We start from the raw sequence: 13130 nt of genomic DNA on the forward strand, positions 1-13130 counted from the left end.
AATATTAGGATAGATGGGAAAAGCCTGATTGGAGAGGCAGATCTTGAATCAGGAGAGATGGACAATTTAGTGAGAGAATTTCACAGTTTCACACCCAGGCCCTGCCACTAATGATGGAGTATTAAAATCAGGGATGCTCAAGAGGCCAGAATGAGAAGAGTGCAGATATCTGACGTAGGAGTACTGCGCGCAGTTCTGGTCACCTCATTACAGGAAAGATGTTGAAGCCATTGAAAGGGTGCAGAGGAGATTTACAAGGATGTTGCCTGGATTGGGGGGCATGCCTTATGAGGATAGGTTGAGGGAGCTTGGTCTCTTCTCCCTGGAGAGACGAAGGATGAGAGGTGACCTGATAGAGGTTTACAAGATGTTGAGAGGTCTGGATAGGGTAGACTCTCAGAGGCTATTTCCAAGGGCTGAAATGGTTGCTACGAGAGGACACAGGTTTAAGGTGCTGGGGGGTAGGTACAGAGGAGATGTCAGGGGTAAATTTTTCACTCAGAGGGTGGTGGGTGAGTGGAATCGGCTGACGTCGGTGGTGGTGGAGGCAAACTCGTTGGGGTCTTTTAAGAGACTTCTGGATGAGTACATGGGATTTAATGGGATTGAGGGCTATAGATAGGCCTAGAGGTGGGGATGTGATCGGCGCAACTTGTGGGCCGAAGGGCCTGTTTGTGCTGTGGCTTTCTATGTTCTATCTCAGAGAATAGTGAAACTGGAGATTACTGAGATTGGGAGGTATAAGGTCATGGAAGAATTTGAAATCAAGGATGCGAATTTAAAATTGATGCATTACTTGACTTGAAGGTGAGGTAGGTCAGTGAGCTCAGGGGGAATGGGTGAATCTTTCGTTTCTGTGTGGGGGTGGGATGAATGTGACGGGCTGGTCAGAAATGTATTGGAATTGTCAAGTCTAAAGGTAACACGGGCATGGATGAGGGTTTCAGCAGCAGATGAGCTGGGGTGGGTGAAGACAGGTGACATTATGGAGATTGAAATATCTGGTATTGGTGATGGGGTGGATATGTGATCAGAAACTCATCTTGGGGTCAAATCTGACACTGAGACTGTGAAGTGTGTGGTTCAGCCTCAGACAGTTCCCAGGGAGAGAGATGGACTGTAAGACGTAGGAGCAGAAGGAGGCCATTTGACCCATCAAGTTTGCTCTGCCATTCAATGAAATCATGACTGATCGCTTGTGATTATCCACAACTCCACTTTCTTGCCTTATCCCCATAACCCTTGATTCCCTTACTGATTAAGAAAAAAAAAATCGATCTCAGCCTTGAACATACTTAGTGAGCCAACCTGTACAGCCCTCTGTGGTAAATAATTCTACAGATTCACTACCTTCTGAGAAGAAATTCCTCATCACTGTCTTAATTGGATGACCCGTTACTCTGAGTAGTGAGGGAACAGAATTTTTAGTGATGGCTGAAGACAGTGGCTTTGGTCTTTCCAATTTTTAACTGGAGGAAACTTCTACTCATCCAGAACTGAATGTGGGATGAACAGTTTGATAATTTAGTAACGGTGGAGGAATGGAGAGGGATGGGGGTGAGGTGGGAAATAGGAGGGGCCAAGGACAGATCCTCGGGGGACACCGAGTTCAGGGGTTTTGGAAAGGAAAAGGAGGTTGGAGATGGGGCAGTAATTTGCAAAGATAGTGGGGTTTAGTGTTTTTTTTAGGATGGGTGATGACGGTACATTTAAAGTGAGAGAAACAGTAAGAAATGGGAGAGAATTGTGAACAGTGTCAGCTAACATGGGGAAGTTGGATGGACAGCAGTTTTGTGAGAATGGAGTCCAGGGAGTTGAAGGCAGGTCTCACGGACAAGATGAGCTCAGAGGAAGATAGAAGATAGGAGAAAAACTGGAGAAAGATAGAGCTCAGACAAGGAGGAACTTCACAGACACTTTGGTCCGGTGGTCTGTGGAAGGGAAGGAAGCAGCAAAGGCAGCTGATTGGATTGGCTCAATCTTAGTCACAAGGAACCATCGAATCTGCACAGTGCAGAAAGAGGCCTTTTGGCCCATCGAGTCTGCACTGACTCTGAAAAAGCATCCCACCCAAGCCTTCCCCTCCACGCCATCCCTGTAACCCCACATATTTACCATGGCTAATCCACCCAAACTACACATCTTTGGACACTTGGATGCAATTTAGCATGGCTAATTCACCTAACCTGCACATCTTCGGAGTGTGGGAGGAAACTCAAGAACCCGGAGGAAACCCACGCAAACACAGGGAGAACGTGCAACCTCCACATGGTCACACAAGGCCAGAATCAAAGCTGGGTCCCTGGCACTGAGGGAGTAGTGCTAAATACTGTGCTGCCTTATATGCCATGCGTTCCTCACACTTGTTGGAGGTGAGGATGGAGGTCCCTTTAAAAGGAAATAATTTGTGATAGAGATATTTAAAAAGACTTGATACACTTTGTTGAATACAAAGCTGATTTATTTGACTTTTATCTCGAATATTAACTCCTATAACTGAGCTGGAGTTTATTTAATGTTAAGGGCACGGTTTATGCTCAATGTTGTGCTGTCTATGGTTGGAGGGGATGTAGAGATCGGGACAATTCAAGAGGTCCACACAAGATTGAATAAAAACAGCATTGAGGCTGGTTTATTTTTAGGTGTGCATTCGACAGGCTTCAATTCCCCAACTACTGGCAGCCTGCAGAGACCCGATGATGTCACAGAGTGATCACGTGACCATGCCACACACAACAATATCCCAAATACACAACAACAAATCTGAGTTTACAATGTGTATTGTATGAGGAGAGGTTGTGAAATCTGGAAATGTCCCAACTTCTTATGATGGTTTTATAGCAATCTAAATATTAATTAAGAAATAGGGGGAAAAAAAACACAAAATGAAATAGAATTACACTTAAAATAATACAATGGCTTCACACAGCATCAATACTTTAAACAGTTCCAAACAATCTCAATTTAACTACCTTCACCAATCTGTCCAGCAACGCCGTTAGATTTTAAGATCTATAAAAATCCAGTAACTTTTTATTTTAACCACTCAGTGCCTTTACTCCTGTTGGTGTTGCTTCTGAGGTTAACCAGCAGTTGTCTTTTCCAATCCGGCCTCCTTCACACTGCTTTCTGGGAGTTAACCAACTATTACTGCTGTTGACCGAGACCTGAAACAACTCCCTTCATAGGTTTCAGTTTCCCATTAACTCTGTTCTTTCCTTTCATCTCTCTATTCGCACCCAATTTCCTCACAACTAATCTCTCCCAGAATTGATAAACATCATCTCTTTATTTTAACATCGATAATATAAAAGGAAAGTAAATTCACTTTAATCATACTTTACTCATAACTTTGTGGCACAGCATGCATCTATTATATTTTGATCACTAAGCGCCCATTCAGATCTATTTCTCTTCTGTACCCACCCCTACTAAACTGTTTTGGGTAAGCACCTGTTTGAGGTCTTGCTGGGCTCATTAACACATCAAACTCTCAGTTTAAATTCACACGGCCACTCTGTTTCCTGCTGTAATTACCACTCTGACACTTCATCAGTTTAAAAAAATGAGCAATGCCAGGCAATGGCCATCACCAATAAGAGACACTGTAACCACCGCCCCATGACATCCAATGGTGTTACCATCACTGAATCCCCCACTGTCAACATCCTGGGGGTCACCATTGACCAAAACCTCAACTGGACTCACCACATAAACACAGTGGCTACAAGAGCAGGTCAGAAGCTTGGAATACTGCGGCAAGTAACTCACCTCCTGACTCCCCAGAACCTACCCACAAGGCACAAGTCAGGAGTGTGATGGAATACTCCCCATTTGCCTGGATGGGTGCAGCTCCAACAACACTCAAGAAGCTTGACACCATCCAGGGCAAAGCAGCCTGCTTGGTTGGCATCACATCCACAAACATTCACTCCCTCCACCACTGATGCTCTGTAGCAGCAGTGTGTACTATCTACAAGATGCACTGCAACAATTCACCAAAGATCCTTAGACAGCACCTTCCAAACACACGACCACTTCCATCTAGAAGGATAAGGGCAGCAGATAAATGGTAACACAAACACATGCAAGTTCCCCTCCAAGCCACTCACCATCCTGACTTGGAGATTTATCGCCGTTCCTTCACAGTCACTGGGTCAAAATCCTGGAATTCCCTCCCTAACGGCATTGTGGGTCAACCTATAGAACATGAACTGCAGCGATTCAAGAGGCAGCTCACCACCACCTTCTCAAGGGCAACGGGGGATGGGCAATAAATGCTGGCCAGCCAGCGACTCCCATGTCCCATGAATGAATAAATTTGGAGAGTTTTATCCAGTGAGCGAGAGGAAGGGAGGGAAGCAGCAGAGGCAGCTGATTCGATTACCTCAATCTTAGTGACAAAGAAACTCCATGAGCTCCTCACACCTTATAACTGGGTTGGAGTTTATGAACATCAGTAGCAACAGACCTCAATGAAGCTGGTTCAGTCCACGATGTGACGAACAGCAACATCCAATCACTGAGATTTCTTGTGAATTTGCTGGTGCATTAGCAGGTTGGATAACTGAGTGAATCCCTTTCCACACACGGAGCAGGGGAATGGCTTCTCCCCAGTGTGAATTCGCAGGTGTACAGTAAGGTCAGATGATCGTCTGAACCCAGTCCCACACTGAGAGCACCTGAACGGTCTCACGTCAGTGTGAACACGTTGATGGGACAGTAGTTCCCCAGAACTTTTATAGCACTTCCCACAGTCTGGGCAGTTAAAAGGTCTCTCACCAGTGTGAACTCGTAGGTGTACAGTGAGGTCAGATGATCGTCTGAATCCAGTCCCACAGTGAGAACACCTAAAGGGTCTCTCATCAGTGTGAACACGTTGATGGGATATCAGTTCCCCAGAACTTTTATAACACTTCTTGCAGTCTGAACATTGGAATGGTCTCTCCCCAGTGTGAACTCGCTGGTGTCTCAGCAGGTTGGAGGAGTGAGCAAATCCCTTCCCACACTGGGAGCAAGTGAACGGCATCTCACCTGTGTGAATGTGTTGGTGTGTCTGCAAGTGGTATGAGTGTGTGAATCCCTTCCCACACTGGGAGCAGGTGAACGGTCTCTCCCCAGTGTGAGTTCGTTGATGAATTTCCAACTTGGATGGGTAATCGAACCCTTTCCCACAGTCCCCACATTTCCATGGTTTCTGCCCATTGCGACGGCATTTATGTTCTGACAGGCCAGATGATCGACTGAAGCCTCGTCCACACACAGAACATGTGTACGGTTTCTCCCCAGTGTGAACAGTGTTTTTTCCTTCCATCTTCAAAATCTGATGATATTCCATTTACGATAAAATCTGTCTGTCTTGGATCCTGATGCGATGTTTGGTTTCAATTTCCCAACTCCAAATCCTCTCCTTCTAACATCCTGTGAAATAGATTTAAAACAGCAAAATGGGAGTGAGAGAGAACCCACAAAAACACAAAGGCAGATTGTGAAAGTGAGCTGAATGAATCAATCTGAGGTTGATTGGCCATTTGTGGGGCCGGAACGAGGAAAAGGTGACCATGGAAAACTGCTGGATTGTCATAAAAACCCAACTGGTTCACCTTTATGGGAGGAGCAAAGAGGGAGGGAGAGAGTTTGTGTTTGAGGGAGAGCGGGTGTGTGAGAGGGAGAGTGCGCATGCGAGGGGGAGAGCGCATGTGAGAGAGCGGGAGAGTGCGTGTGAGAGAGGGGGAGAGTGCGTGTGAGAGAGGGAGAGTGTGCGTATGAGAGAGGGGGAGAGTGCGTGTGAGAGAGGGGGGGAGTGCGTGTGAGAGAGGGGGGGAGTGCGTGTGAGAGAGGGGGAGAGTGCGTGTGAGAGAGGAGGAGAGTGCGTATGAGAGAGGGGGAGAGTGCGTGTGAGAGAGAGAGTGTGTGTGTGTGAGAGAGAGAGTGTGTATGTGAGAGGGGGTGAGTGTGTGAACGAGAGGGAAGGTGTGTGTGTGAGGGAAGGTGTGTGTGAGAGGGAAGGTGTGTGTGAGAGGGAAGGTGTGTGTGAGAGGGAAGGTGTGTGTGAGAGGGAGGGAATGTGTGTGAGAGAGGGAAGGTGTGTGTGAGAGGGAAGGTGTGTGTGAGAGGGAAGGTGTGTGTGAGAGGGAAGGTGTGAGAGAGAGGGAATGTGTGTGAGAGAGGGAAGGTGTATGTGAGAGGGAAGGTGTATGTGAGAGGGAAGGTATGTGTGAGAGTGTGTGATAATGTTTGTGTGAGGGAGAGAGAGTGTGAGAGGGAGAGAGTGGGAGTGTGAGAGACAGACAATAGATAGGCGGCGATAGAAAGGGATTGAATACATGCACAGCTGGGGTTTTCGCCCCTCCCCCATGGGCATTTTGCATTGATCGCTGGCCGTGCTGCTGGGAAACTGCCTCGGGCGGTCACCATCAGCTGGAATGGAAGATCCCACTGGTGGAAGGGCTGCAAATACAGTCCCGCAACTAAACCACAACTTTAACAGAATCTCCCAACAGACAGAGAAAAATCTCCTCGTTGAGGAAATCCCCAGGGAGCGGGGATGATGTCACCACACAATGTGAGCATGGTACTGTGGTTAGCATTGCTATCTTACAGTGCCAGGGACCCGGGTTCGATTCTGGCCTTGGGTGGCAGTCTGTGCGGAATTTGCACATTGTCACCAAGTCTGCCTGGGTTTCCTCCAGGTGCTCTGGTTTAATCCCACAGTCCAAAGATGTGCAGGTTAGGGGGATTGGCCATGCTAAACTGACCCTTAGTTTCCAAAGATGTTCAGGTTAGGTGGAGTGGCCATGGTAAAATTGTCCCCATGTCCCAAGATCTGCAGGTTAGGCAGATTAGCGGGGTAAATATGTGCAGTTCAGAGGGTTGCGCCTGGGGAAGATGCTCTGTCAGAGAGTCAGTGCAGACTTGATGGGCCGAATGGCCTCCTACTGCACAGACAGGAACACAGAACATCTGGATCTGTGCAAAGCAGTGATCACCACACATTATGGAGAATGTGAGGCTCCTCGACAGGGTGCAGAGGAGATTTGCCAGAATGGTTCCAGGGATGAGGGATTATAGTTACGATGTTAGGCTGGAGAAACTGGGGTTATTGTCCTTGGAGCAAAAGAGACTGATAGAGCTGTACAAGTTTATGATTGGTCTAAGAGAAGGTAGCTAAAGAAAAGCTGTTCCTATCAGCTGATTTGGGTGGCACGGTGGTACAAGTAAAGTGAAGTTTATTTATTATTCACAAGTAAGGCTTACATTAACAATGCAGTGAAGTTACAGTTAAATTCCCCTAGTCACCACACTCCGGCACCTGTTCAGGTCAATGCACCTAACCAGCACGTCTTTCAGACTGTGGGAGGAAACCGGAGCACCCGGGTCCCTGGCGCTGCGAGGTAATAGTGCTAACCACTGTGCCACCGTGCCACTAACAGTGGTTAGCACTGCTGCTTCACAGCTCCAGGGACCGGGGTTCGATTCCCGGCTTGGGTCACTGTCTGTGTGGAGTTTGCACATTCTCCTTGTGTCTGCATGGGTTTCCTCCGGGTGCTCTGGTTTCCTCCCACAGTCCAAAGATGTGTCGGTTAAGTTGATTGGCCCTTGGTGTCCCCGGATGCGTAGGTTAGAGGGATTAGCAGGGTAAATAGGTGGGGTTGCAAGGATGGGGCCTGGGTGGAATTGTTGTCGGTGCAGACTCAATGGGCCGAATGTACTCCTTCTGCACTGGAGGATTTCTGTGATTGCAAAAGAATTAAGGGGCACAGATTTAAGATTTTGAGCAAAATCTACAGGGCAATATGAGGAAGAAATTTTACACCATGAGGGGTAATGACTTGGAACTCAATGCTTACGTTCAAATGATGACTACATCCAGGTCCTGATGAGTTGAGTAACAATGTCAGTTTTTGATGTGACGTTTCATTTGAGATTTGTGTCTGCAAATCCTCTTCTAATACCTGAAAATGAAATGTACAAAAGGCATCACTGTCAGTCGAAAAATGAAATTCAATAAGAAGTTGTCCAGGACAACTACTCAGGCTCCCTGCTGCACTTTTCCCTTTGTCATTGTCAGCAGTCCCTCGATTCGACGACGATGTCTCCTCAGGGTCGCGAGTTTCTGCCATGGATCTTCATGTGACTGAACTGAGCCCACAGATCTTCGGGCCAATGGGAAAGACATCCCATGATATTGTGGGATCTGGAAAGCAGAATGTATTTCCCTTTCCAAAAGAGGAAATGCTGGAAAATCTCTGCAGGTCTGGCAGCATCTGTAAGGAGAGAAAAGAGCTGACGTTGAGTCCAGATGACCCTTTGTCAAAGCTATTTCCCTTTCTTTCCTTCTCTGCCACCGCTCTGCCTCATCAATAAGTCATTGGGACTCAGAGGGTTGATGCAGTTTGATGGACAAGTTGTCTCCATTCTGAACAATGGGGAACAAGCTCCTCCCACTCATTGACATCTTTGCCCCCTAAAACGATGGCGGCTGCACATGCATACAGCCCCCAATAAAGATGGCGGCCGTGAACGTGGCCCGAACTTGAGGAGCTGCAGGACCGCTCGGTGCAAACTGGGTCCGTGAAGCTCTTTACCGAGGTTCGCGGCTTACACAACCTGCTTACGCAGCGTTTCCGTCCACCCGCGAGATCCCTCGCCCCCTACGTACCGTCAATCACCTCTGACTTATTTCCGAGCCGGAAAAACAGCCCTTCTCCGTCGCCATTACCCACACTGCGCATGCTCCAGTCAAAGCGGGCCCCGCCCTCATTCGCTCCTATTGGTTGGAGGACCAGCCTCCCCGCTCGGACCTCCAACCCCGCCCCTCCTTTTCCCATCGGTCCGCGCTGCAGTCAATCAGCCGGGCATTGTGACAGTAACTTGCTGCTTGTCCAATAATAACAGTGACAGAGTCTCAGTGTAACAATGAGACACACAGGCTCCAATACAATCAGAGTGGGGATGGAGCACAGAGACAACACAGCAAAGCACTGACTTCAAAACAGAAAATGCTGCAAAACCTCAGCAGGTCTGACAAGCAACTGTGGAGAGAGATTCCATGATGTGGAGATGCTGGCGTTCGACTGGGGTAAGCCCAGTAAGAAGTCTCACAACACCAGGTTAAAGTCCAACAGGTTTATTTGGTAGCACAAGCCATAAGCTTTCGGAGCGCTGCCCCTTCATCAGGTGAGTGGGAGTTCTGTTCACAAACAGGGCATATAAAGATACAAACCCAATTTACAAAATAATGGTTGGAATGCAAGTCTTTACAGGTAATCAAGTCTTAAAGGTACAGACAACGTGAGTGGAGGGAGCATTAAGCACAGGTCAAAGAGATGTGTATCGTCTCCAGCCAGGACAGTAAGTGAGATTTTGCAAGTCCAGGCAAGTTGTGGGGGTTACAGATAGTGTGACATGAACCCAAGATCCCGGTTGAGGCCGTCCTCATGTGTGCGGAACTTGGCTATCAGTCTCTGTTCAGCGACTCTGCGTTGTTGTGTGTCGTGAAGGCCGCCTTGGAGAACGCTTACCCGAAGATCAGAGGCCGAATGCCTGTGACCGTTGAAGTGTTCCCCAACAGGAAGAGAACACTCTTGCCTGGTGATTGTCGAGCGCTGTTCATTCATCCGTGGTCGTCTCGTCTGCATAGTCTCCCCAATGTACCGTGCCTCAGGACATCCTTTCCTGCAACGTATCAGGCAGACAACGTTGGCTGAGTTGCAAGTGTATGTACCGTGTACCTGGTAGATGGTGTTCTCACGTGAGATGATGGCATCCGTGTTGATGATCCGGCATGTCTTGCAGAGGTTGCTGTGGCAGGGTTGTGTGGTGTCGTGGTCACTGTTCTCCTGAAGGGTGGGGAGTTTGTGAGACTTACAGAGAGATTCTAGCCAACATTTCGAGTCTGGATGACCCTTCGTCATGGATTGGCTTGATTTACTTACTCTGGATGTAACAAACAGTGTTTATTCCAAATATAAGTCAGGCTGCAGTGTGTTAGTGAACACAGTATTGGATCCAATGTAATGATAGGACAGACGGTATAGAATCCCTACAGTGCAGAAGGAGGTCACTGAGCCTATACCGACAACGATCTCACCCCCAGCCCTATCCCTGTAACCCATGTAGTTATCCTGCTTATCCCCGACACTAAGGGCCAATTTAACATGGCCAATCTATCTAATCTGCATAGTTTTGGAGTGTGAGAGGAAACAAGAGCACCCGGAGGAAACCCACACAGACACAGGGAGAATGTGCAGACTCCACACAGTCAGCTGAGGCATGAATTGAACCCGGGTTCCTGGCGCTGTGAGGCAGCAATGCTGACCACTGTGCTGCCAGGCTGCCTGTGTTTTGAGAAATCTCATTAAAATCTGGAACTCAGATGGGGATATGGATTGGTGTTTGGTGGCAGTCAGATTTATAGAATTTCAGAATGGATTCCTGTAATAGCAGCAATCCAATTGCTATATGTTGGTAAGACTGAGGGAAGTATTTAAAGTGGAGACCATCGGTGTGTTCAAGGGTAAGGATGGAATTTATGAACTGAGAAAATATTGAGAGCAAAGAAATCAATCTCGAAAATTGTAGTCACTTCACGTTGTTCCAGGAGAAGTGGCGTCTGGTTGTGGAGATGTCAGGTTTTACACAGCACATGGTCATTCTGAATGGAGAATCTCTGAGTTGTACAAGTCACATCATTCAGGGGCCAGATTGTCTGCTAATAAAGAGGAAGGTTTCTGTGACACCAATGAAAAGCAACACACGGACTCACAGACAGTCTCACACCCTGCAAATTATCTCCTGTCACTTTATTGTTTTTAGTCTTTTTGAAATTAATCCTGAATGAACTATAAAATCATTCATAAGTACTTGTTGAGATTCCCCTGAAAGGCATCTGTACTGTTCATTTCACTCCCTGTAGTTGTGATTTCCATATTCTCGCCACTCTTTGTGTAGAGAAATTTATCCTGGATTTCCTATTGGATTTCTTAGTGACTGTTTCATATTGATTGTCTCCAGTTTCCCAGTAACTTCATTGCAGTGTTAATCTAAGCCTACTTGTGACTAATAAATAAACTTTACTTTTTGCTTTTCCCCTCAAGAGGAAACACTATTTCTGTATCTAAATCCTTTATAAATTTGAGGACCTCTGCTCAGGTTACCCCTCAGCCTTCATTTCTCAAGAAAGAAGAACTAGCCTGTCAATCCTTTCCTGATAAAAAAACACACATTTTGAAATTCATTTATGGGATGTGGGCATTGCTGGCTTGGCCAGCATTTATGGCTAATCCCTGATTGCCCTTGAGAAGGTGGTGGTGAGCTGCCTTCTACATTAAAATCTCATCATTAAAATCTTCTCTGCGCCCTCTCCAGTGCCTGGATATTTTTTAATAATACGGTGACTAGAATGGTGTGCAGTGGTCAGTAAGATTCTTGATCAGAGAGTCACAGATTTTCCAAAAGTGGTTTGAGTTTATCCATGGTTTTAAATTAGATTCTTAGGAAGCAACAATTTAAAAATGATGTATAATAAACAAGGGAAAAAAAACAAGACCCATGGCAGGTGAGTAACCGAGGCCCCAGCACTGATCCTGCGTTACCCAAATAGTCACTGCCTGCCAGTTGGAAAAAGACCCGTTTAATCCTACTCTTTGTTTCTTGTCTGCCAATCAGTTTTCTACCCATCTCAGTACAACAGCCCCAATCCCATGTGCTTTACTTTTTGTGAAGAAGTTGCCGAGTTGGCGGATGATGGGAATCGGGTTCACATTATCTATCTCAGGGCATAATCATCAACAACTTGTGTTTACACAGAGTGTTGTGGGGCTGGAGGAGGTTACTGAGATACTGAGGAACTTTTTTAAGTTCATTTTTACGGAATGTAGGCGTCACTGGCTGGGCCAGCATTTCTTTCCCATCCCGAATTGCCCTCCATTTCAGAGGGCATTTGAGAGTCAACCACATTGCTGTGGGTCTGGAGTCACATGTAGGCCAGACCAAGTAAGGACGGCAGGTTTCCTTTTCCAAAGGACGTTACTGAATCAAATGGGTTTTTACGACAATTGATTAAAGGTTGAGGTTTGTCATTAGACTTTTAATTGAAGATTTTAATTGAATACAAATTTCACCATTGCCTGTGGTGGGATTTGAACCTGGGTCCCCAGAGCCTTACCCTGAGTCCAGTGATAATTCCACTGTGCCGCTGCCTCCCCTATTCATCCAATTGTTATTGTTTATCTCAGGGTGCGGAAACAACAGAATCCAACGTTGCCGGTCACACATGAAGTCGTCTATGTTTCAGCAGGCTGTAATACTGATTAAATCCCTTCCCACACATGGAGCAGTTGAAAGATTTTGCCCCAGTGTGAACTCGCTGGTGTCTCTGCAGGCGGGATGGATCAGTGAATCCCTTCCCACACAGGGAGCAGGTGAACGGTTCTGTCGCAGTGTGAGCTCGCTGGTGTTTCAGCATATAGGATGAATCAGTGAATCCCTTCCCACACACAGAGCAGGTGAACGGCTTCTCCCCGGTGTGAATGCGTTGGTGTCTCAGCAGGCCAGACGACTGAGCGAATCCCTTTCCACACACAGAGCACAGGAACGGCCTCTCCCCAGTGTGAATGCGTTTGTGTTTCAGCAGCTCATCACTTCTTTTAAAGGTCTTATTGCATTCTGAGCATTGAAAAGGTCTCTTATCAGAGTGAATGTGTTGGTGTTGATTGCAGGAGGAAATCTGAGCAAATCTTTTGCCACAAATGGAGCAGGAGAACGGCCTCTCCCCTGTGTGAATGCGGCGGTGTCTCCGGAGGCTGGATGACTCCGTGAAAGCCTTCCCACACACGGAGCAGATGAATGCCCTCTCCCCCGTGTGAATAGGCTGGTGACTCAGCAGATGCTGCAAACAAGTAAATGCTTTCCCGCACACAGGGCAAACATATGACCTCTCCCCAGTGTGAGTGCCCTGGTGTCTCAGCAGACTAATCCTTCTTTTGAAGGTCTTCTCACATTTAAAGCATTTAAAATGTCTCTTCTGAAAATGAATCTGTTGGTGAACGGTGCAGTGGGAGGACTGAGTGAATCTCTTCCCACACTGGGAGCAGCTGAATGGCCTGTCCTTGGTGTGAACTTGTTGG

General features: G+C 47.0%; 1 protein-coding gene across 2 annotated transcripts; it reads right to left on the bottom strand.

The window, feature by feature from the left end:
- Positions 1-2607: 2607 nt before the first annotated feature.
- Positions 2608-12182, bottom strand: LOC144484889 (uncharacterized). 2 transcript variants are annotated; one of them, XM_078203256.1, is made up of 3 exons: positions 12170-12182; positions 7851-7955; positions 2608-5421 (listed from the first exon to the last, which is right to left on the bottom strand). In XM_078203256.1, the coding sequence occupies exon 3, from the start codon at positions 5336-5338 to the stop codon at positions 4520-4522; it is 819 nt and encodes a 272-aa protein (XP_078059382.1). In that variant the 5' UTR covers positions 5339-5421; positions 7851-7955; positions 12170-12182; the 3' UTR covers positions 2608-4519. The 2 variants fall into 2 exon arrangements, with proteins under 2 accessions (XP_078059382.1, XP_078059380.1); XM_078203254.1 differs by lacking the exon at positions 12170-12182 and adding an exon at positions 8663-8735.
- Between the last annotated feature and the right edge of the window lie 948 nt (positions 12183-13130).

This window comes from Mustelus asterias, unplaced genomic scaffold (assembly GCF_964213995.1).
Source record: "Mustelus asterias unplaced genomic scaffold, sMusAst1.hap1.1 HAP1_SCAFFOLD_130, whole genome shotgun sequence".
NCBI classification, from domain to species: Eukaryota; Metazoa; Chordata; class Chondrichthyes; order Carcharhiniformes; family Triakidae; genus Mustelus; species Mustelus asterias.

What these genes read in the sequence shown, in the direction of transcription:
- LOC144484889 (XM_078203256.1), bottom strand. Translation starts at nt 5,338, where the DNA reads ATGGAATATCATCAGATTTTGAAGATGGAAGGAAAAAACACTGTTCAC.